General features: G+C 38.8%; 1 protein-coding gene and 1 pseudogene across 4 annotated transcripts in view; one reads left to right on the top strand and one right to left on the bottom strand.

Annotated features, from left to right (window-relative positions):
* LOC124085882 (phospholipase ABHD3) overlaps window positions 1–25,220 on the top strand; it is a 73,279-nt gene that overhangs the window by 13,662 nt on the left and 34,397 nt on the right. For 3 of the 4 annotated variants that reach the window (XR_009226484.1, XM_046433918.2, XM_046433907.2), the window contains exon 4: window positions 6,054–6,099. The exons of the other annotated variant lie outside the window; for it this stretch is intronic. Coding sequence is in view for 2 of the 3 variants with exons in the window: in XM_046433918.2 (XP_046289874.1) it covers window positions 6,054–6,099 (46 nt within the window). In the remaining variant the exon portion in view is untranslated. The remainder of the gene's footprint in view (window positions 1–6,053; window positions 6,100–25,220) is intronic. 4 annotated transcript variants of the gene reach the window in all.
* On the bottom strand, window positions 11,378–12,711 carry LOC124085917 (mediator of RNA polymerase II transcription subunit 28-like; annotated as a pseudogene).

Here is a 25,220-nt window from a genome sequence, read left to right on the forward strand (position 1 = left end):
AATTCTAGCATCTGGATCATCTCAGGGTCAGTTATCTTATCTGTTGGAGTATAGGTCATGTTTCCTGTTCCTTCATGGTCTATTAATTTTGAATAGTGTTGTGAACAGTTTGAATTATCCATTGTAGAGACTCTGAATTGTGCAATATTTTTCAAAAGAGGATTGATTTTTCTTAGTTTCTTTCTTTCTTTTTTTTAATAAGGAAGAAAATATGGCGGGGAGTGGGGTGGGGTTGTGGCTCAGTGGTAGAGTGCTCGCCTAGCACGTGTGAGGCACTGGGTTTGATCCTCAGCACCACATAAAAATAAAATAAAGGTTTAAAAAATCCTCTTTAAAGAAAATAAGTAGATTGTTAAAGAAAGAAAATATGGCTAAATTCAAGCTTCAAACTCTGCCATATCTGTGATAACCAGACATTAAATTTCACCTAGTTTCTGCCTCATATATAAATATTGAAATAGATGTAGATACAGATAAAGATGAAGGATTAATCAGAGATGTGGCCCAGTTTTTTTATCCATAATTTAGGACTCTTCCTCTGTGTTACTTTCTAAGGTATCCCTCATGGTCTAATTATTATAGTTACTCTAAACTTTGTTGTCTAATTCCTCAAACCTGTAAGATTGGAACATTCCCATTGGGGTGTTTTTTTTTTTTTTAAATCTATCATTGAAAAATACCAACTATTGCCTCTTCTTAGCCAAAACAAAAATAAAAACCTATAAAAATATGAAATCCCACCCAATGTCAGTTTCTACTTTCTAGTGTTAACTTGTATTTTCTGCCTTTTTTTTTTTTAACTTCTGTTTTCATTCTCTGTTGTCTTGATATTTTGTTTGGAATATATAGTTATTATTCTATGGAAGGGTTGACCTGATAGGATCTACCCTGACCTTCCCGAAAGCAGAACCTCCTAGTCATGTCCTAACCTTGCATTTAGAAACCTCCTAATCTATTTTTCCATTCTTGTTTTCTATTGTTATTCTGTATATAGCCATATTTCAACAAATATCTATTTTTTTCATCCTGAGAACATTTTATATATTCTTTATATCTTGTTCACATTGCTCCATTCATAATAGTCCTACTTTCCTTCTACTATAATCTTTACGTTTTTCATTTCTCAGCATGAGAATTATCTACTTTTTCCATAAAACTTTCCTAATCAACTCAGCCTATCCTGACCTCATGGGTCTTTACACACACACACACACACACACACACACGCACATTTTAGTTGTCAATGGACTTTTTAAAAAATTTATTTATATTGAATGCTGAGAATTGAACTCAGTGCCTCACACATACTAGACAAGCGCTCTACCACTGAGCCACAACCCCACCCCAGGGCTTTATTATATATTCCACTCATTGGACATTGAATTTAATGCTGCCTTATGATTCCATTTTTTTTTAAACATTTATTTTTTAATTGTAGGTGGACACAATAGCTTTATTTTATTTTTATGTTGTGCTGGGGAATGAACCCAGTGCCCCGCACATGTTAGGCAAGCGCTCAACCACTGAGCCACAATCCCAGCCCCATGATTCCATTTTTATTGTAGTCACTCCACTGAAAATATGGCTTATAGCTTTTCAATCTATCTAGATGGCACTCTCCTTAAGGCTAGGAACCTTATATTGTTATTTTGTTTCTCTGTTACAAGCTGTAACTCCATCTTTTGTTTAGGAAACATTCTTTTTAGTGAAGTTTCCCATGAATGAATGAGTCACTCCAATATTAATATTCACAGGAAGTGCTTAGAACGTGATCTGACATGTAGTTAAAAGTAATGAACTTTATCTGTTTTTATTATAGTTGAAATTAGAGTAGTATGAATAGTTAATCCCTAAATGTTCTTATCACTCCACCCCTTACTGATTATCACTCCACCCCTTACTAATTATTATTTTTTTTTTCTGAATCTTAGAAGTGGGATATATTTAAGATTATCTGATAAAATTCTTTAATCTTACAGATTTGGGAAGGAGACCTGGAGAAGTCCTCTATTCTTGAGAACTTCTCACTGCCTTTTCTTGGTGTCCAAGCCCAGTTTGCTCCTAAGTGTGTGGTAGGAAAGACCATATGTGTTCAAGTAGACTGAACAGATTCAAGGCTCTCTATTCCATTTGACAGGAACAGTGTTTCTCAACCAGAAGACACTCTTGCCCAGGGAACATCTTGCAACATCTGGAAACTTTTGGGAGTTGGTGGGAGTTGTTCATTTTGATTTGTTTTTCTGTGCTGGGGATCAAACCAAGAACCTCATGAGTGCTGGGCAAGCATTCTGCCACTAAGCTTCACTACCAGCCTTGGATATATTTTTTGATTGTCATGCTTGGGAGACGTTTTAGCTTCCAGTTGGTAGAGGCTAGAATACTACTGAGCATCATATAGTGCACAGAATAGCCATAAAGAATTATTTGATCTTAAATATCTACAGTGCGAAAGATTGAGTGAAACCCTGTGTAATAAGTAGGTAGCTCTCTGCCTTTGTTTGTTTGTTTGTTTTTTGGTACTAGAGGTCCAGCCTAGGGCCTCACACATGCTTGACAAGCTCTCTACCTTTGAGCTACATCCCCTGCCCTTTTTTTTTTTTAATATTTTTAAGTTGTTGATAGACTTTTCTTCCTTCCTTCCTTCCTCCTCCTTCCTTCCTTCCTTCCTTCCTTCCTTCCTTCCTTCCTTCCTTCCTTCCTTTCTCTATTTATTTATTTATTTATACGTGGTACTGAGAATCGAACCCAGTGCCTCACACATGCCAGGCAAGTGTGCTACTGCTGAGCTACAGCCCAGGCCCCCTGCCCTTTTTTATTTTATTTTGAGACAAGGTCTTGCTAACTTGCCCAGGCTGCCCTCAGACTCACAATTCTTCTGCTTCAACTTCCTGAGTAGCTGGCATTGTAGGTATGCACCACCACATCATTCTGCTTTCTACCTTTTTTTTTTTTTAACCTTCATTAAAAGAGACTCATCTGTTTTCTTGGTATGTTATACCATTTTGCATTACTGTAATGAAATACCTGAGGCTGGATATTTATAGAGAAAAGAGGCTTATTTTGACTTACAGTTCTAGAGGTCCAAGGTCAAGGGACTGCAACTGGTGATGGTCTTCTTGCTGGCAAAGTCCCGAGCTGATACATATTATCACATGGCAAGAGATAGAGAGTGCATGCACATGTGTCCTGGTCTCCCTCCCTCTTCTTATAAAACTACCAAAATCAATCATGGGGACTGTAATCTGATGGATTTATCTAATCCTAATTACCTCCCAAAGACTCCACTTTTAAGCATCATAGATGGATTAAATTTCTACCCTCCTAATGCCTCCTAAGGGGATTAAGTTTCAACACATGAACCCTTGGGGGATATACTCAAATCATATCTAAACCAAGGTGCTGGTTGTGCCAGAAAGGTTTTTATGTCAGATTTATTCTTTATTTAGCATTTCTTCTCTTTATTTCTATTTTCCTTTTTTTGAGAATAAAATTTACTTTTTTTTTTTTTTTTAGAGAGAGAGAATTTTAATATTTATTTTTTAGTTATTGGTGGACACAACATCTTTGTTTTGTATGTGGTGCTGAGGATCGAACCCGGGCCGCACGCATGCCAGGCGAGCGCGCTACCACTTGAGCCACATCCCCAGCTCATAAAATTTAAATCATTAAAATATGAAGGAAAAACAAATTTTGCGGGCTGGGGATGTGGCTCAAGCGGTAGCACGCTCGCCTGTCATGCGTGCGGCCCGGGTTCGATCCTCAGCACCACATACAAACAAAGATGTTGTGTCCGCCGAGAACTAAAACAATAAATAAATATTTAAAAGAAAAACAAATTTTGCAAACTGATTTCCTCATGCACACACATTTTAAAAACATTTGGGATAAACTGTAAAAGTTGGAAAGTTGTTAGGCAAGTTAACAGAGGCTTGTCCACCCTGAGTAGCCTCACAACCAGCTCTTGTTTCTGAGGGAGGGACAGATTGGCAGCCCTCATTCTGCCATTCTTCATGGCTGCTTGGTTCTGCCACATGTCCCAGACTAAAAGTGGATAATGATGACCGCTGCTGATTTTTGAACATTGTCAAGAACAAAGACGTGGGGAAAGGTCATTTGAGTTCCTCTAGCAAGAGATACCAGAGCTATGATCCAGTTTCCAAAGTTGCCTGAGGGAAAGTACAGATACCCCAGGCTGCATTTTAGAAGAAAATCCCAGACGCATAGGCTTCTTTTTTTTTTTTTTAAATATATTTTTTTAGGGCTGGGGATGTGGCTCAAGCAGTAGCGCGCTCGCCTGCCATGCGTGCGGCCTGGGTTCGATCCTCAGCACCACATACAAGTAAAGATGTTGTGTCTGCCGAAAATTAAAAAATAAATATTAAAAAAAAAAGAAAAGAAATTGTTTAAAAAAAAAAAAAAAAAAAAAAAGAAAAAAAAAAAATATATTTTTTTAGTTGTTGATGGACCTTTATTTTATTCATCTAGTTATATGTGGTGCTGAGAATCAAACCCAGTGCCTCACATATGCTAGGCAAGTGCTCTACCACTGAGCCACAACTCCAGCCCATAGACTTCTTTTTCATGAGCTTGCAGTTCATATTTTTCTTTCCCCTCACTACCTCTGTTGCCCTCTCTCAGTGGCAGTCACATGATGACATCTTGCTCCGAAGCCATTTTTAAACTTACTTAATGTTTACACTCTAAAAGAAATTCTTACCTGAATGACAAGGAGCTTCACAGTTCAAGGTCAACAGTTGTCTTTAATACTAATTCCTGGGTGACTTAGGTGCTTATGCAAGTGAAGAAAAGTGGCCAACTTAAATATTATTTATATCTAGTCTGTCTTGCCATTCTTTTTAGCAAGAAAAGATAAAGGAGTAACTGACCCTACTTTAACTTCTGCATATATTTATGGTGTGCTTAAGATTACTCTTAGATGAGTAAAAAAAAAAAAATGTAGTATTTCTAACTTTTTCTCAAATCAGATTTCTGAGACTTTTAAACATTTTCTTCTTTTTAGTTAGACCTAATAATAATTTTCTGTATGCATTTTCAGATGCAAGAAATAATTGCTTTGCACTGTACATTTCCCCTGAACACCACATTGAACGGACATAGTATACCTTGAAATCTAACTCCCTGAGAGAAGAGCACATGTTCTGTAGGGCATTTAGCTCATAGGTGCTCAGAACCTTCACAAGGAGCAGTGGCACTCTGAACGAAGAGAATTTGAATCTTTTAAATGGCCTTGATAGATTTGGATAAGTAAATAGCTGAAAACAAAATGAATTTTAATTGACATGAATATAGACTCACTAAGTCAATGAGAATCTATAAAGACACAAGTTAGGACTTAGTCCAAGAAGGGCAAATACCTTTGTATCTGGAGTTACAGTTAAATATGGGGTAACTTTTTAAAAAAGTTATCCTGACACTGTGGCTACCATTGCTATGGATAGATAACTTTCATTGAGTACTTGCTTTGGGCCAACATTGATCCAGGCCCTTTACATCACCCATTTATCCAGGAGATACAAACAGAATCAATGGAAAAATATAAGATCTTCTCTAATCCCCCAGTTCAACTGGCATAATAGAGTCTGTAGCACAACAGGGGGCCCCATCCCCCCAATCAGGTGTCAGACTCCTTGCAGTTCTACCTGTTTTCATCTCATTAAAATTCCAGCCTACATATTTTCTGAGCCTTGAGGGAACAGGAGCTGTTTCTTAGAATATAAATAGATTCTTAATAACGTTACAAATACAGTGGGTAGAGGACATATTTGAAGCAATAACACTTAAATTCTACTTGTTTTTAGAATTGTTTTAATAAGTCTTATCTAAGGCCTATACATACGCATAGAGAGAAGTTCTAAATTTTCTGCTTTTTTGGTATAAAAAATTAATATCACTTCAATATACAGCTTCCTAATTTGAACACATATGTTGAATTGGAAGAATTGGAATTGTCTTTAGACCATTGAGATGAAGTAGTTGAACATTATCATAAGGTTCATGTATAGAAGTAACAGAATTACTTTCCTGATTTTTAGATGTGTGGTTTTTAACAACAGAGGAGTAGCAGGAGAGAATCTCTTGGTAAGTAAATTTAAATGATGTCTTAATTTTTTAAATGATCATTTATAGATTTATGGTGAAAAGCATGTTATATTTAAAACATTTTTTTTGCTTAAATAGTATAAGTGCATAGTAGAAAAATACAGGTAAGAAACAAACAAAAAACGGAAATTTACAAGACCCAAGACCCATAATTATCCAGCCAGAAAAATCTTCTTGGTCTGTGTTCATTCAGATCATATATATGTATATACATATGTAATCTATTTATGTTTTTATAAATAAATTTCTTTTTTTTTATAATTCTATTTTATTTATTATTTTTATGTGGTGCTGAGGATCGAACCCACTGCCTCACACATAGTAGGCAAGTGCTCTACCACTGAGCCACAACCCCAGCCCCAAATTTCTATTTTTTAAAATTTTTATTTATTCAGTTATTTTGTGGTACTTGGTATTGAACTCAGGGGCACTCTACCACTCCCTATCCCTTATTTTTTGTTGTTATTGGTTTTGGTTTTTTGTTTTGAGACAGTCTTGCTAAATTGACCAGGCTGGCCTTGAATTTGTCATCCTCCTGCCTTAGACTCCTGAGGAGCTGGGTTTACAAGCTCCACCTCCTCATCCAGCTTGAAATTCTATTTTTATAACAACTTTGTATTTACTATATTCTAAGATCAGTAGATATTTATCTACATCATTTTTAATGCAAATATATTCTTCAAAAAAATAAACCAGTACAGGCTGGGCATGGTGGCCAATGCATACATTACAGCAATTTGGGGAGGTTGAAGTCAGGAGAATCACAAGTTCAAGGCCAGCCTCAGCAACTTAGTGAGGCTTTGTCTAAGAATAAAAAATTATATGGGCTGAGGATATAGCTCAGCGAAGTGCTCATGGTTAAATCCCTGATACTGAAAACCAAAAAAAAAAAAAAAAAAGTGTTGGCTAGGGTTATTGCTCAGTGGTAGAATACTCACCTAGCATATATGAAGTCCTGAGTTAGATTCCCAGCACCACCAAAACAAATAACCAGTACAGAACAAATTAACTAGTACAGTGATACTTTTTTTCCACTAATGAAAAAGCTTATTTTTGTCATGAAAGAGATTGATTATATGGTATATGCCTATTTGCCAGCCATATTTTTTTTTCTTAGAGACCACATTATTTAAACCTTTTTATTTAAATCAGGTCTTTCCCCCCTTCTAACTCCTAGTTTTTTCCAGGATAGGTTTTCTCCCACCTCTTAGGAAATCATCACTCTAGCTAGGTGTGTTGGTGCACTCCTATAAGGTGGCACACATCTGCAATTCTAGCAGCTTGGGAGGCTGAGGCAGGAGGATCATAAGTTATAGATCAGCCTCAGTAACTTAGCAAGGCCCTAAGCAACTCAGTGAGACCCTGACTCAAAATAGAAAACAAACAAACAAAATGGTTGGGGTTATAGCTCAGTGGTAAAGCACCCCTGGGTTAAATCTTCAGTGCCTGCCCCCGCCAAAAAAAAAGATAGGAAGAAAGAAAGAGGGCTGGGGTTGTGGCTCAGCAGTAGAATGCTCGCCTAGCACCTGTAAGGCCCTGGTTCGATCCTCAGCACCACATAAAAACAAATAAACAAAATAAAGGTGTTGTGTCTAACTAAAAAAAATAAAATAAATATTTAAAAAGAAAGAAAGAAAATCACCACGCTATCTAATGTTTAACCTGTGCATTACACTTGCTGAACTTTTGTTACAGCTTTTTGTCCTTTAGTTCCTTACTACTTCAGCAGGTCAAAGGTAACTCTACCAGAATTGAAAGAGTTTTGCGTCATTGATACAGACTGATAATAAGACTATAAATAATTTAGTCACGCTGGACATAAAAATGTATAGTCATGTTACAAATGTCAGCACTTTATGAGAACCTGGAAAGAAAGAGCTCTTATACTTCGCTTTACAGTGACTTAGGCCCTGGAGGAAAATGAGATCAATATGATTCAAAAGCAAAAGATGTAAAGCATTTCTGGTCTTATTCAGTGCCTCCTAATTAATAGTTTGATGTCAAACTTCACATTTCCTCACTTAGTCCAGCTCTTTAGGAATCTTGTAGACACAGGCAGCACTCTAAAGGGAAAGATCTGAATTTATCACTGTGGTCTTGGACCATGGAAATCATTTTGGGCAACTCCTGTTTGCTGTGTATTTTTATTTATATATTTGTTTGTTTGTTTTTGGTACTGAGGAGTGGTTGCAGAGATGTTTCACCCCTGAGCTACATCTCCAATCCTTTTGAAAAATAATTTTATTTAATTAATTATTATTATTATTATTTTTTTTAATGTGTTACTGAGGCTCAAACTCAGTGCCTTAGACATGCTAGGCAAGCGCTCCACCACTGAACTACAACCCCAGCCCCTCCAACCTTTTTATTTTTTGAGACGGGGTCTCACTAAATTGCTTAGGGCCTCACTAAGTTGCTGAGGCTGGCCTTGACTGTGCAATCTTCCTGTCTCAGCCTCCCAAGTTGCTGGGATTACAGGTGTGCACCACTGTGCCTGGCTTGCTGTGTATTATTGTATGTGCTTGTGTATGGGGAAGACGTGGTCTGAGGCTCTCATAGAAATAATGTGCTACAAGCAGAGTCTATTAGGTCCATAAAGTGAGGGACAAAGATCTGTTCATTCAGCAAAACTGTAGGGTATACCTATTAAATCAGGCACTCTGCAAAGCAGGCGAGTGAGTTGTATTCACATCGAGACATAGCTCTAATCCTTAGGAACCCACACTTCAGTTGCAGGAGTCAAGTACACAAAATGTGTGTGATTCAATGCCAAGTGTAACTATAGGAAGATTTATTAAGACTACAGAACACAAAGGGAAGGTATAACCAACAGCCTGAAGAAAAAAAATGTCATAGCAGAGGTCACATGTTGGATCAACTCCTTAACTTGTAGCTGGATAATGATAATTTTATCTTATATTTACTGAGTCTTTAGAATGTACCAGTTATTTTTTTCATCCTTAATATTCAGCAATAGAAGCATCTCAGTGATTTAGGTAAGTATAGCCATCATCATTCATATTTTCCAGGTGAAGAAAAAAAAAGTCAGGAAGGTTAAGAACTTGCCCCAGCCAAGAACTGGTAGAGTCAGGACTCAGACCCACATGTACTTGGGTTCTCCTTCTTCTTTTTTTTTTTTTTTTTTTTCAATATTGAAAAATCATTATTTATTTGACAGATAAATTCATATAAAGAAATGACAATAACTTGTATATACATTAATTCAAAACATTTTCATTAAGCACCAAGTAGAACAGTTTCTGATCTTTTCACCAAAAACACTTTTATCATTGAAAGACTGCCTCAAACTTAGTTTATTTTAAGGGGTATGTGGCAGGGATACCAGGGATTGAACTCAGGGGCATTCAACCACTGAGCCACATCCCCAGCCCTGTTTTGTATTTTATTTAGAGACAGGGTCTCACTGAATTGCTAGCACATGGCTTTTACTGAGGCTGGCTTTGAACTCGTGATCCTCCTGTCTCAGCCTCCTGAGCCATTGGGATTACAGGTGTGTGCCATCAACACTGGGCATTTATTTAAGTTTTTAATTAAGAAATTTAAAGCTGCCAATCAGAGCTTCTAATTAGCATGAGATGATCAGGTTAAAACCCTTATGAGTAAAAAATAACTTTTAAATTTTGACCTATACATTCCAACCAAAGGGAGATATGCTGGCCTCAGGCTAGTCATCACAGGTCATAGGTCCACAAGCCAAGTATCATCCTCACAAACAAAATGAGTAATATGTATATACAGAAGGAGTACAAAATACATGTTCCTGTATAACCCAGAGGAGTAATGCCTATTTCACATGAGTATACAATGCAGCAAGGGGCACAGAAAAAGAACCATTCACTAACCCACAAGACAATGGAAGGAATAAAAGTCCTGTGCCCTGGAATAGAGTGGGCGCTTTGTGGACCAGGTGGCATCCAGGCCACACCAGGAACATGAGTGGATATCGAGGCTCATGGGGAGGGATCTCCAGGGTTGGAAAGGACAAAATGAACCGAGACACAGCCACAGACATACTGACTATTGAGAAGACAGAGGAGTGTTTGTACTGGCCGAAGGGATATAATCTAAGAGTTGCATAAAACAGAAAAGAAAACCTCTTCTGACAAGAGGGCAAAATACCTTCCCCACAGAGGATCCCCATGCTCTCTGTGGAGGTGAAGGAGCCGAGGATCACTCTGCAGGTCACCCTCCACCCCAAGGCTCTAGGTTCTTGGAATCAAATCCATTGAGCAAGAACCTTCCTTCATGTAAACTGCCTTTTCTCCAAAAAGTAAAACAAAAACACAAGCAAACAAAACAAAACTCAAAAGAAAAAGAGTCAGACCAAGCTTTGACCCCCTTGTCCATCACTTGTGTCCCAGCTGTCACGCTAGGGAGACTGGGTCTGCTCTGTTCCTCACACTGGTTCATTACTGCGAGACCTCCAGCATGTCGTGCTCCTAATACAGCAAACACTGCACAACACATATACTCACCCAAACAAAAGGCAGTGTCAACTTAAGGATCTACTGTAATATTACTGCACTAACCTAGCATACTTTAACCCTTCTTTTTCTGACATATTTACAAAATATCTGCACTCTGTACTGCTATGGAAGCCTTACAAATGTTGCGTTAGGGCTGGGGTCGTGGCTCAGTGGTAGAGCGCTTGCCTAGCATGTGTGAGGTGCTGGGTTTGATCCTCAGCACCCCATAAAAATAAATAAATGAAATAAAGGTATTGTGTCTAACTACAACTAAAAAAATATTAAGGTAAAAAAACATTGCATTAGATTCCTCTTCTTGAGGTAGTTCAAAGTCTTGAGACAGCAAATTTACATATTTTTCTCTACTACCATGGATTTGTAGTAATCGTAAAAAGCCTAAAACCAAATACCTTCTCCCCTGATTCTAGGAGTACTTTAATTTTCCCCCTCAGATCATAACAAATTAACAACTGGGGGAATATATATATATAATTTTAAAAACAAGCAAAAAAATCAAGAAAAAAATCTGTGGCAAACTAATAGTCTAAACTTTGCTACAGACAAAACAAAACGAAACCTCACTTTGTTTACCAAGCCTTTTAGAAAGTACTCAAGTAATGAACAGCTCATAAAAATTGGGGAAATTTTAGGTGGAAATAAAATGAACACCAACTCATTCTCTGGCAAATAGTTCTTCTAAAATGCCATGTCCACACACTCAGGTCTGGAGGAACTATCTGCAGAAGGCTACCTTGTAGGCCAGACCTCTCTCAGGTATGCTTCAGAGGTGCAGGGATATTGACAGACACCTGCTTCAGCTAGGCCAAGGAGCCCTGGGGGACTTTGTGGGGCTTTTTGTGCTGCACATTGATGTCCTCCGGCACCTGCTGCCAATGCCTTAGCTGTGTTAAGTGCTTCTGCACCAGTGCATCTTTCTTCTGCAACTCATTCCTTAGTTCTGAGATAACTTGCTCTGGTTTCTGGACAGACAACTGCAGTCTTTTTTGTGGGAAAAAAAGCATTCTGCCTGTCTTGCAATATCCAGAAACTTCTGGATATACTGATCAATACTGGTTTGAATTTCTTCCTGATCAGTGCCATTGACATAATCCTGACCCAGGAGAGAAGCAAAGCAAGCCTCGAATGAGGACTCCAACTTGTCTGCTAAGGTGCTGCTAGAAGATCTCATTGCCTGAAGAAACGAAGCCTGGCCCGGGAGTCCCAGCAGGGGTCGCAGGGGTCCCTGCCTGGAGAACATACCACCTAACAGAGCAGCCAAGTTTGGGATGGGAGGCCGGGGCTATACTTGTGTTCTTTTTTTTTTTTTTTTTTTTTTAAGAGAGAGAGAGAGAGAGAATTTTTTAATATTTGTTTTTTAGTTATTGGTGGACACAACATCTTTGTTTGTATGTTGTGCTGAGGATCGAACCCGGGCCGCACGCATGCCAGGCGAGCACGCTACCGCTTGAGCCACATCCCCAGCCCCTGTACTTGTGTTCTTGACCATTATGCTAAACTCCCTCTTACTGTTCAGGAAGTAACAGGACTTATTCTATAAGAGTAGAGTCAGATTTTGAAAAATCGTATGTAGAATCCTAAGAAACAGTATTGAACCAATGCCACTTGGAAGCAGGGGCCTAATTTGATCATGTTAATGTTTTAGAAGAACCATGGCAGTGATGTGTAGAAAAGAGAATGTGGGGGAAGGGGCTGGAGGCTGGAAGACCATTAGAAAGCAGTCACTACAGACCTACCTAGAGTTTGGAGTTTGAAAATAGACGTCGAAGGAATAGAGAGGAGAGAACAGAAATGAATGAATTCGTGAGACCAAAAGAACAGTATTAATTGTCTTGAGGGAAGTGAAAAGAGGGGAGTCAAGGGTAACATTTTCAGATTGGCTAGTGGATAAAAGGTGCTAATATTTGCTGAAATAGAAAAGTTAGGAGAGTTTAAAAGAACTTGATGTGATAAAGATAAATTCTCTTTTAGATGTTGTGTTATTCTGTTTTCCACTGCCATAACAAAATACCTGAGATGAAGTAATTCATAAAGAACAGAAATTTATTTGGCTCACTGTTATGAAGGTTGGGAAATCCAAGAGCATGGTGCCAGCATCTGCTTGGCATCTGGTGAAGGCCTCCTGTCTGCATCATAACATGGCAGTGATCATTGCATGGTGAGACACAGCAAGTGTGCCAGCTCAGGTCTCTCTTTCTCTGCTCATCAAACCACTAATGCCATCGTGAGGGTCCTACACCCATGACCTCATCTAATCCAAATTACTTTCCAAAGGCCCTACCTCCAAACACAAATTTGGAAGAACTTTTGGGAGACACATTAAAACCAAAGCAGATAGTTAGGGTGCTTTTAGATTATCCAGGTGGAATTTTCTAGTAAACATTTGGATACATGCACTGACTCCAAGGAGAGATATGAAGGCTGTAAATGGAGATTGGGGCAGTCAGTGAGCAGATACATGTTGGAGCCCAGGAGTGGCTGAGATCCCTTGAGGAGGGTTTGTAGAATTAAAGAGAAGAGGTCTATGGATAGAATCTTAGAAAACAACAAATAGCTGGATGTGGTGGCAAATGCCTGTGATCCCTGTTACTCAGAAGGCTGAGGCAGAAAGAGCAAGACCCTGTCTCAAAATGAAAAAGGTTGGGGGATACAGCTCTAAGAAGCCCCAAATTCAAATTCTGTTACCACTATCCAGCTAAGTGATAGAGTACAAGTTAAATAACCTCTCTGTCTCTTTTTTTACCTGAAAATGATGATAGTATACACGTGCCATTTCACAAGGATGTTTGAAGTTCACACAGAATAACAAGTCTAAAAATATCTTGTAAAATAAAGCTTTTTATCTCTAAGGCATAATTGCTGTTGTATTAACTCATTAGTTCATCGGTGTACAAGAAGCATATACTTAATTATAATGAATTTTCTCTCTTAAATTTCTTTGTTAAAGTAGTTATTCTGAAAGGATATAGTTAAAATTATATTTTGGTCATTCAATGTCTTTAATTATGTCTTAAATTGGTTCACAAAAACAAGATGCCAGTATTGAATATTAGAGCTAACTTTGACAGATTCCTTGGTAATTCTTCTTTCTGTCTCACAGCTATGAATAATTACTCTTTCAGACTAGAGAAACTCTTAAGTTTATTTATACCTCTTCTTGTTCCAGAAAGGATTTAATCTGGCTCAGACCCAGAGTAAGAAAGATCTTAGGTAGGCATAAAAAAGAACAAAAGGTGAATCAGCAAATATCAAACAGGAAGAAACTGTCCCTAACTGAAATTAACCCAAAAGAACTAGCAACAGTGAAATGGAATTTGGGGTAAGCAGTTTCCCTAGGAGTAGACAAATGCAAGAGTAAAGGCTTTGCTGAAATATGTCAGAGATATACTTAGAATTTATAAGGATTATCATGGCTCCTGCAGACGACTGAGGAAGCAGAAAATTTCCAGTACCATTTTGCCCTCATTAATGAGTCACTGAGGGTTGAGGCCTTTCTCACTAGGAAATAAGAAGCCTGTGCCTCACCTCCCTGCATCTGTTTGCTGTAGGAAACAGACAGCCCAGGCTCAGTACATGGAACCTCATATTTTTGCAGGGTTCTTGGGGCCCTTGGAGTAGATGGGAATCCTTTCTTCTGTCCTTGTAGGATGGTTTTCAAGGATAGGAATCCAAGAATCCAACTTATCCACAAACTTCCTTATATTACTAATTACTTTCTGAATTTAGCCTAGGAATGATAATTTACAAAGAATTTAGACAAAATTGAGTTTGTTGAAAACTGCCTATGAGCCCCTTGGTTTTTGTTGTTGTTGCTGTTGTTGTTGTTGTTACGGGGACATACATACTTCTGTGTGTCTAGGGCCAGCAAGAAAAGTCTCCTTACCACTTTGGAAACAGGTTTGGCAGTTCCTACAAAGTTAAACATCACTGGAAGAGACATGAAAAGATATGTTCTCACAAAAACTTGAACACACGTATTTTTAACAGTATTATTCATAATAGCCAGAAGGTAGAAACAACCCAGATATCCATAATGGATGAAGGCATAGATAAAATGGGATATATCCATATCATGGAATATTAGTACTCATCAGAAAGGAATGAAGGCTGGGTGTGCGTGGTGGCACACATCTGTAATCCCAGCAGTTCAGGAGGCTGAGGTAGGAGGATCGCAAGTTCAAAGCCAGCTTCAGCAACTTAGCAAGACTCAAGCACCTTAGACCTGTTTTAAAATAAAAAGGGCTAGGATGGGGGCTGGGGTTGTAGCTCAGTGGTTGAGCATTTGCCTCACATGTGTGAGGCACTGGGTTCCCTCCTCAGCACAACATAAAAAAATAAATAAAAGAGGGATGTGATATCCATCTACAACTAAAAAAAAATGTTTGGAAAAAAAAAAAGGGCTGGGATGTGGTTTAACGGTTAAACCCCTCTGAGTTCGATTTCTGGTACCCAAAAATAAAAATAAAAATAAATTTAGAAAAAGAATGAAGTGCTGATACATGCTACAACATGGATGGACGACCCTTCTATGTATTACTTTGTGTGCATGTGTGTGATACTGGAGATCAACCCCAGGGGTGACTTACCACTGACTAATATCACCAGCCCTTTTAAAATTTTTAATTTTGATACAGGGTCTTGCTAAATTGCCCAGGCTGGCCTTGAACTAGCAGTCTTGCTGCCTCAGGCTCCCAAGTCGCTGGGATTACAAGCACCAGCCCTTTTATTTTTTATTTTGAGACAGGGTCTTACTAAATTGCTTAGGGCCTTGCCAAGTTGCTGAGGCTGGCTTTGAAACTGGCAATCCTCCTGCCTCCGCCTCCTGAGCCACTGCAGTTACAGGCATGCGCCACCTGGCTAAAATATTTTTCAGTGAATTGTTAATTTTTAAAAAATGATGATAATAATGTAAACCAACTCCCTGCACACTGTTTATGTAAACTGACTTCTGTTCTCCTGTTAGCGGAAGCAAATTCTAATTCACACTCCTAAGGCCAGCCCCGTATCTCATCCTGTGCTGGCCCTTTGAATGGATTTACTTCAGAGGTTCTCAGTCCCAGAAACTTAATTGACAGATGAAGGACACCTCTGGGGAAGGTGGGTGACTAATCTGAGATCAGGAAAACTGATCAATGGCTGTAGAGCAGGAACTCAGACTGTCCAATGTAGTATCTAGACCTTTCGGTACTGGCTTTCAGTCAAGTGGGACTGAATACTGAGGGGGATGTAAGGAATGTTTTCAGAGAGAGTTTTTCTCTTCAGCTTCACACACTTTGGGTAGTTAAGGATTCAGATCTGGAGCAATCTGATCCTTGCCTATTTAGCTTTTCCATGGAGGGTGTTAGGAGGGATTTAAAGCTCTTCCCCCTCCCGAGTTTTCAAAAAGGATTAAGAAACTGTTTTTATGGCATGATGAAGCTGGAGCCTCAGGACACAGTGGCACAGGCCTGTAATCCCAGAGACTGGTAGGCCAAGACAGGGGGATGGCAAGTTTAAGGCCAGCCTTAGCAATTTTGGGAGATCCTGTCTCAAAATAAAAACAGGCTGAGGGGCTGGGGATGTGGCTCAAGTGGTAGCGCGCTTGCCTGGCATGCGTGCGGCCCGGGTTCGATCCTCAGCACCACATACAAACAAAGATGTTGTGTCCGCCGATAACTAAAAAAATAAATACTGAAGTTCTCTCTCTCTCTCTCTCTCTCTCTCTCTCTCTCTCTCTCTCTCTCTCTCCCCTCTCTCTCTCTCTCTTTAAAAAAAAAAAAAAAAAAAAAAAAAAAAAAAAACAGGCTGAGGGTGTAGCTGTGGTAGAGAGCTTGCCTAGCATACACAACGCCCTGGGTTCAATTCCTAGTGTTGTGGGAGAAAGCTTAAATAATCAAAGAATTTTAAAGTGGGCATGAATACCTGTAATCCCAGCTACTCAGGAGGCTGAGGCAGGAGGGTCACAAGTTAGAGATCAGCCTTGGTTAATTTAGCAAGACAGTGTTAGTGAAACACTGTCTCAGATTTTAAAAATTTTAAAAAAATGTTATGAATATTGCTCAGTGGTCGAGCATGCCTCATTTCAATCCCCAGTACCAAATGAATTAATAAATAGGACTAGGGATGTAGCTCAGTAGTCAAGCACTTGCCTAGCATGCACAAGGTCCTAGGTTCAATCCTTAGTAACGTGCGCACGCACATATATACACATACAATTGAAGTATTAAGATACAATACTATATTTTAATAGATATAATAATAATTTCTTAGCTCACTACTATTTATTGTATGTACCAGGTCCTCTATGTCTGGGAGCACTCCTCCAAATATTGCAAGAAATCCCAGGGATTCAGACCCCTGCTCATGAGCTGATTTACCTTCTCCCAAGTCACTCTAGATAGGTTTTTATCATTCTTGTCACTGCAGTTTCCTTCCTCTCTTGGCTCAGCTCTCACCCGTCTCTATACTCTTCGAGCATTGGTTCTCAGCCTTGTCTGCACATTAGAATCCTCTGGGAAACTTGGAAAATTACCAAATCATGAACCCCTTCCTCTGGAGATTTGGATTCTTTTGGTCTGGAGTCGGGTCTAGGTGTCTGTAATATTTTTTTTTTTAACACTCTCCAGTGAAGGTCATGTGCAGAAGGATAAAAATCCCTGTGAGATGGTGAGTCGTCCCTGGATCAGGTGAGCTTTGTCAGGCTCCCAACGCAGCTGTGGAAGAACATGAGACTTGCCTCTGAGTGACCTGAACTGAAAAGGACTGTCATCTGTTTATTGAACTGGTTCATGTTGTGGTGCAGCTTGTGTGGCATGACTGTGTAAGCATTGGCCAGAGCCAACTGAAACATTAAACAGGAAAGTGGTACACAGGCCATCTTGGCCCAAGTTGACCAGGATAGCCCTTGGGGCCCTTTGTTTTGTGGTTAGTTATTTTCTTAAAAATTAACAAGCTCTCAGACAAATTTGTACACTTGGTCATTTTATATGTCTGTCAATGACTAGTCAAAATGATTGTGCGTTAAAGTTGCTGATTTCCTTATGGGCATGTACTTTTTCTTTTCTGCAACTCCCTATTTGATGAACTCATACCCCAAAATAAGATCAATTGTCCTGGGGACAATTTGGACAGTTCACTAGATACTGGGCAGGCGTTGGGTAGAATGAACCCAAAACAAATCACACTGTAGAGATCAATTACAGAGGCAGGGTATGGTGGTGCATGCCTGTAATCCCAGCGGCTCGGGAGGCTGAGGCAGGAGGATCACAAGTTCAAAGCCAGCTTCAGCAATTTAGTAAGGCCTTAAGCAACTCAGTGAGACCCATCTCAAAATAAAAAGGGATGGGTATGGAGCTCAGTGGTTAAGCACTCCTAGGTTCAATCCCCAGCACCCCCCCCCCCAAAAAAAAATCAATTATAGAGTAAAATTAGTCCTATAATAAAAACATTATTCCTTTTTGGGAACCCATATTCACACAAGAATTGCAGGGTTCTCTGTGTATGTCTACGGGATGGTACTAGGGATTTAATCCACAGGTGCTTTACCACCGAGCTACACCCTAGCCCATTTTCATTTTTATTTTGAGGACAGGATCTCACTAAGTTGCCAAGGCTGGCCTCATATTTGTGATCCTCCTGCCTTGGCCTCCTTAGTTTTGGAATTACAGGCATGTACACTCAGTTTACAGAGTTCATTAAATAGTGTCATGAAATATTTGAGTACAGATTTTTAAATACTTGACAGAAGACTATAAGATGAAATATCCTAAAGTCCGGATGATTATCAGACTTGTACAATGAAATACACATGAAATTTAAATGATTTTTAAAAAGACACATGTGTCTTTTTATGTTTTCCTTTTACTGGACAGAAAACTGAAATCCTTTTTTTAAATTTTTTTTTAATATATATTTTAGTTATCAGCGGATACAACATCTTTGTTTGTATGTGGTGCTGAGGATCAAACCTGGGCCAGGCAAGCATGCTACCGCTTGAGCCACATCCCCAGCCCGAAAACTGAAATCCTTGACAGCCTGATTTAGGCTATGTGATTTAGGATGTGTGATAACTCTACCCCTGAGAAAGAGAAGGATTCTGAGTTATGTCCTCTACTGCAGATTAGCAAATTAATCTCCTCCCAGAATAGCTAGGGAGAGTCAGCCTACCTGATTAACAGGGTGAATTTTAAAATTTGTTTCTAGACCAAAAAAAAAAAATTATTTTTCCATTTTGGAGGGATAATTAATGGTATATATACAAAGTGGGTAAAATATCAATAATATCCCAAAAGAAATAGCAAATAAGAATATTGAGAGCATTTTGTCAGATTATTACTCAGAATAATAATATTATCAATACCAAAAAAATAACTTTTTTAGTAAAAAATATTTAAAATTGTGAAACAGGTCATCTAAACCTAGGATAAGAAATATTTTTTTCAAGTCATTTTTTTTGTTTTTTAGAAGCCTTTACTTGATTAAGAAGGAAAATTAGATATAGACCACAGATAAATACAAAGTACATACATTGTTATTTTCTTATTACATAAGAATTAGTTATACTTCATTATTCCCATCAATACTTTTTAAAAAAATTAACCTCTAAAAACCATTAAACAGTTTGTGATTATTCTTGTTCTCTGACCATAGTTGCAGTTGAACGAACTAAACAGAACAATTTTGGTTTGTAATTAGTGTTTATTCAAACTATTTTATAAAATATTTATTTCTTTTCATTTTATTTATTTGGTACTGGGGATTTAACCCAGGAGTGCTTTACCACTCAGCTACATCCCAGTCCTCAAAATTTTCATTTTGAGGCAGGGTCTTAATATGTTGCTGAGACTGGCCTTGAACTTGATATCCTCCTGCCTCAGTCACCCAAGTCTGGGATTATAAGTGTACAATACCACATTTGACTGATTTATAGAATATTTATGCCCAAACATCTGCTAGAAGGTGTCCTGCCTTTTAGATTTTCTCTATTTTTTTCCAGAGTACCTTTCCCATCCTCATTTTACCCTAGAAGTTTTACCACCCAGCTGAATCTTGCCAGGTCTTCCTTTATCCCTTTTCTGATTAGGTGTGGTTTAATTTACCTCTGTCCTGGGAGCATGGCAAAAGACAGGACTTACCACAATAAGATAGTTGCTAGTTGTGTTAGTAGTCCTAGTAACTGAGACTTAACTAGTCTTTGGTCTAAAGAGCTTCTAATTATAGTGAATTACTTTTTAATAGGACCCAAGTTTTTTCTTTAAGTCCTGTTTGTTTCCTCCTCCTCCTCCTCCTCCTCCTTCTTCTCCTTCTCCTTCCTTCTCTTCCTCCTCTTCTTCCTCTTCCTCCTCTTCTTCCTCTTCTTCCTTCCTCCTCCTCCTCCTCCTCCTCATACTGGGGATTGAACCCAGGAGCATTTTACCAGATTGAACCCAGTGGGGCACATAACCACTGAACCACATCCCCAGCCCTTTTTGTTTTTTATTTTGAGACAGGGTCTCACTAAATTGCTTTGGGCTTCACTAAATTGGTGATGCTGGCTTTGAACTTGTGATCCTCCTGCCTCAATATCCTGAGTTGCTGGGGTGACAGGTGTGCACCACTGTGCCCAGCTAGGCTCATGATTCATGAAGAAAAGAAGGCCTGTGATATTCCCATTGGAGCCCATCAAATAGCAAGAGATTGTATAACATAAGGGCCTAGTTCTGCATATGAAACATAATGATCAGGACTTCTCACTTGCAGTACTGTTTGTTTGAGTTTAGTTTGACAAGTGTTGAAGTGTTTGACAAGTGTTCAGTTTGTCAGAGATAGAAGTGAATAGGGAAGTAATAGACTCCCATGGAATACTAGGCAATTAGGGGCAGAAGTAGGAAAAAGCTATAAGGCGACAGGATCATGTCTGACCTGTTGTCTGGCATTTGTTCAAGTCAGAGTTTCAATAGTCAAAGTTGACAGTATGTGACACCTGGCATATGAAGTTTACACAGGTGGCAAAGATATTAAGCTTCCTGGCCAGCAAGAAAACAGCAGTATCCCATTGACCTGAATCTGGACACATAGAGATATAGTAAAATTCAGAGCTGGAAAGAATACTTAGCATCCTATGGTGGAGGCCTTGAACACTTGGCTGAGGAATTTATACTTAATTCCATTGGCAGTGAAAATCCAGTGAAGCAAAAAGACTGCATTGCTAGAACTGGAAGTGTCCTTTAAGAAGTTTAATCCAAGAGTGCACTGAATATAGAAATATGGATGACTATGAGGAAATGCTGGTTGTTACCCAGTTACCAGGTCATTGCTACATTCTAGGTGACAGGTAAAAAGGCCTGTAGCAGAGACTGTCAGTGCCACACCTTATCTTCTTGGCACTTACCATTCTTTTGTTAAGGGCTTCCAACTGCAAGCACCTGCCTGTCTTTGAGGGGTTTCCTTAGCTACTAGAGCCACCTAGGCCTGTTTCAAGGGTAGACCAGAAGTTCCAGGGAATCAAATTCCTCCAGGAGCAGCTTTCAGCCAGATACTGAAGGGAATTGGTGAATAAATAACCCAACTCCCTTGCCATCTTTTTTTTGGTGGTGGCGGGGGATGGTTTTGGGATTTGAACTCAGGGCCTTGTGCATGCAAGGCAAGCACTCTACCAGCTGAGCCATATCCCCAGCCCTCCCTTGCCATCTTGTTGGGATCATCTTTTTTAGTTTTTAGCTATTGATGGGCCTTTTATTTTGTTCATTTATTTTTATGTGGTGCTAAGAGTCGAACCCAGTGCCTCACACATGCTAGGCAAGCGCTCTACCACTGAGCAACAACCCCGGTTCCTTATTGGAATCATTTTAGGTCACATTCAACAAATTGTCCCAGAGTATCTCTCTTTCTTTCTCTTTTTTTTAATATTTATTTTTTAGTTGTAGTTGGACACAATACCTTTATGTTATTTATTTATTTTTATGTGGTGCTGAGGATCGAACCCAGGGCCTCACACATGCTAGGTGAGCGCTCTACCGCTGAGCTACAACCCCAGCCTCTTCCAGAGTATCTCAAAGGAATTGAGTCTTAGTTGCCATAGCCATAAACTGCTTGATAACATTTCCTTTATTGGCATCTTACCTTTTCTGACTCATTTCACCATATCCCTGCAGAAACTTGGCATCACCTTCCAAATGAAGCTGCTCACACTTACACCCTTGCCTCAAGTGCCCTTTTGACAGAACCCAGTTTACCAGACATTTAGTATAGTAGAAAGGAGGAGTTTCCAGTGTGTCCTGCAAGAGGTCCTGAGGAAGAAGAACTGCAGGACTTGACCCTTTATCAACCAATTGGGGAGAGGGCAATGTCACCTACAGTTTTAACTGTGAAAATATAGGTGTCACCTATGGAAAATGGGCACGTAGGAGTAATGGGAATTTTCATGAAGAGAAAGGGTTTATTTTTGGACATTTTGCATTTGAAGTACTAGTGGAACATTACAAGAGCTAGAAGTTCTAGCTGCCTGCTAGAACTTGGAAATTTGGATCTGGAGTTTATGACAAAAGTGAGAGTAGAGATTTGGTCTGATCATTGCATAGAAGTCGTTGATGAAGCTGTAGAGGTGGATAACACCTTCAAGAATTAGGTATTGACCAGAGGGTAAGCAGTTGCAAGCCTAAGAATGGATGCCCACATTTGGGGTTGTAAGAAGAATGACAGGAACTGGGTGAGGAATGGCCAGCCAGCGACAGTAGGAACCAACAGGCTGGAGCCATCTAGGATGCCAGGAGGAGCAGGCAAAAGAAAGTCTATGTGGAAAGGTTCTAGGTTTGCTGCATTTCCAGTTCTGGTAACTTTTGATCCATAGTGATGAGTCATTCTGTGTTGAGACATAATCAGGTTAGCTTATGTTAACAGTATATTGTGAGCTTGGTGTGGTAGCACCCATTTGTAATCTCAGTATGACTTGAGAGGCTAAGACAGGAGGATTACAACTTGAGGCCAGCCTCAGCAAATTAGCAATATTCTGTCTCAAAATAAAAAATAAACAGGGTTAGGTATACTCAGTGTTAGCACCCCTGGGTTCAGGCCCCAGTGCCAAAAAGGAAAAAAACAATAGGCTGGCATTACGGCTTAGTAGTAGAGTGCTTGCCTAGCACATGTGAGGCACTGGGTTCTAGCCTCAGCACCACATAAAAATGAATAAAATAAAGGTATTATATCCACCTACGGCTTAAAAAATACTTGAAGGGCTGGAATTGTGGCTCATTGGTAGAGTGCTTGCCTGGCACATGGGAGGCACTGGGTTTGAGCTTCAGCATCACATTAAAAAAGTACATAAATAAAGTTATTTTTAAAAATTTTTGGGGAAAAGGCATATATTAAAGTGTACACACTGGAGCCTTATGATATGCTATTGTAAAAGAAAAGATTTAATTGAGAAATCAGGCTGTATATTGCTTTATCTAGTGTAAAGCCAGTGGCAGGAGGCCACACTACTTCATTGGCAGTATTATCCTTTTTTTTTTTAATTGATGGGCCTTTGTTTTATTTATTTGTGTGTGGCGCTGAGAACCCAGTGCCTCACTCATGCTAGGCAAGCACTCTACCACTGAGCTACAATCCCAGCCCTAGTATTATCCATTTTGATCTTAATGTTATCTATTTGGAGACAAGTGTTTACGGAAAAACAAGCACCTATGTCCAAGAATTCCAGGTATTAATTTATTTGATATATATCTCATGGAACCATGGTACTCTGTAAGAACTAGTTTACTTATTGCAATGTAATCTAGACTTTGCTAACTTGTGACCTTTGGCAAATTATTCAAACTTGCTGGGCCTGAGTTTCCTTGTATGTAAATAAGGAAGCAGATGACATCTGTTGTCCATTCTGGCACTAAGACTCTGTGATCCCAATTTTCCATAGTCTATTTTTCTTATATTCTTTGTGTGTGTGTGTGTGTGCGTGCACACACAATCCCAGACATACACACATACTTTACTTACAGCCTGTATATGTTCATAAACTATTCAGAAACTTTAAGGCTATTCAGTGTCAATAGACATGTACAAAAAAAAAAAAACTAAGAATGATTCCTTCACCTAAAATTATCATGACAAATTCTGCAGTCATTACAAATGAACATTGTAGAAGGTATTGTTTTATTTTAGTTTTTTTTTTTTTTTTTTACTGAATTTGTACCCCTCAAGTTCATTTAATCATAAAAGGTTTTTTTGTTTGTTTTGTTTTGATTGTTGTTTCTTTTCTTTTTCTTTTCGATCTCAATTTAATCACTTACTGTTAAAATGTTACAGGAGTGCTGGGCACAGTGTCTCACACCTATAATCCCAGCAGCTTGGGAGGCTGAGGCAGGAAGACCGAAAGTTCAAAGCCAACTTTAGCAACTTAGTGAGGCCCTAAGGACTTAACAAGACCCAGTCTCAAAATTAAAAAATAAAATAAAAAAGGGCTGGAGATGTGTGTCAGTGGTTAAGTGCCCCTGAGTTTGATCCCTTGGTACCCAAAAAGAAAAAATAAGTTACAGGAGTCATTAATTTCTTAATTCAGTTTCCTCACTTCTAAAATAGATATAATAGCATCTTCTTTACTTTTTTGTAGATACAAATTTAATTATTCAGTAAATGTTAGCCACTGCAAATACAATTAGGTTAATATTTGTCTTTTGGAGCATTCCATATTTGCATATTGAAAAGATGGCAGTATGTAATAGGTAGTGTATCAGGGATGAGGTTAATTGGATGGATTGCTGAAAATTGTAATTTTCTCCAACTACACATTAGTGGTTGAACAGTAGGTGATGTATAATCTTCTTAGTATGATTATGGCTTATAGGAATATTAAAGTTGGAGTGGTGAGGATAACTGATTTCAGTGTTTTTATTAGTAATGAATAATGTTATCATATTCATCTTCTTGTCATTACATTTCAGATTATTTTTCTCATATAGATATTTTTTTCACATACCCACACATATATTCAATGTAGAAGATTGTTCCCTCCTCCCAGACCTCAAGCAAAGCATCTGTGAAGCTTTCCTGCTATAAACAAAGCCCTTATTGAAGAATTTCACATGAAAACCATTTATTTTGATGCATTATGTATTAGGCATAGCTTAACATTTTTAAGTGTCTGTTGCAGTGTAGCACAGTTGGGGCTACGTGTAAATACTGTTATAAAAGAAAATATTTACTTGGTAAGTCAGACTGTATATTATTGCCTTATCTGGATGAAAGGCAGTCCCAGGAACTTCACTCTCTCATTGGCAGGGTGGAGAAAGTAGTGCCACAATTTAGTACTTGTTGGCACTTTTAGAAAGCCTTTTTACTGGGGCTGAGGTTGTGGCTCAGTGGTAGAGCACTCGCCTAGCATGTGTGAGGCACTGGGTTTGATCCTCAGCACAACATTAAAAAAATAAATAAACAAAACAAAGGTATTATGTCCATCTACAACTAAAAAAAATTTTTTAAAAAGAAAGCCTTTTTACTTACTTGTGTATTTTCTAAAAACTAATTATTTTGGCTTTGGGGACAATATAAATTTTTTTCTCTAAAAAATAATTCTACCCTTGCCATACAGTTTCACGTACCTGTAAACCCCAGCAAGGCTGAGGGAGGAGGATTGTGAGGACAGCC

This window comes from Marmota monax, unplaced genomic scaffold (assembly GCF_021218885.2).
Source record: "Marmota monax isolate L192 unplaced genomic scaffold, Marmota_monax_Labrador192_F-V1.1 WCK01_AAM20220418_F8-fsc00126, whole genome shotgun sequence".
Taxonomy (NCBI): domain Eukaryota; kingdom Metazoa; phylum Chordata; class Mammalia; order Rodentia; family Sciuridae; genus Marmota; species Marmota monax.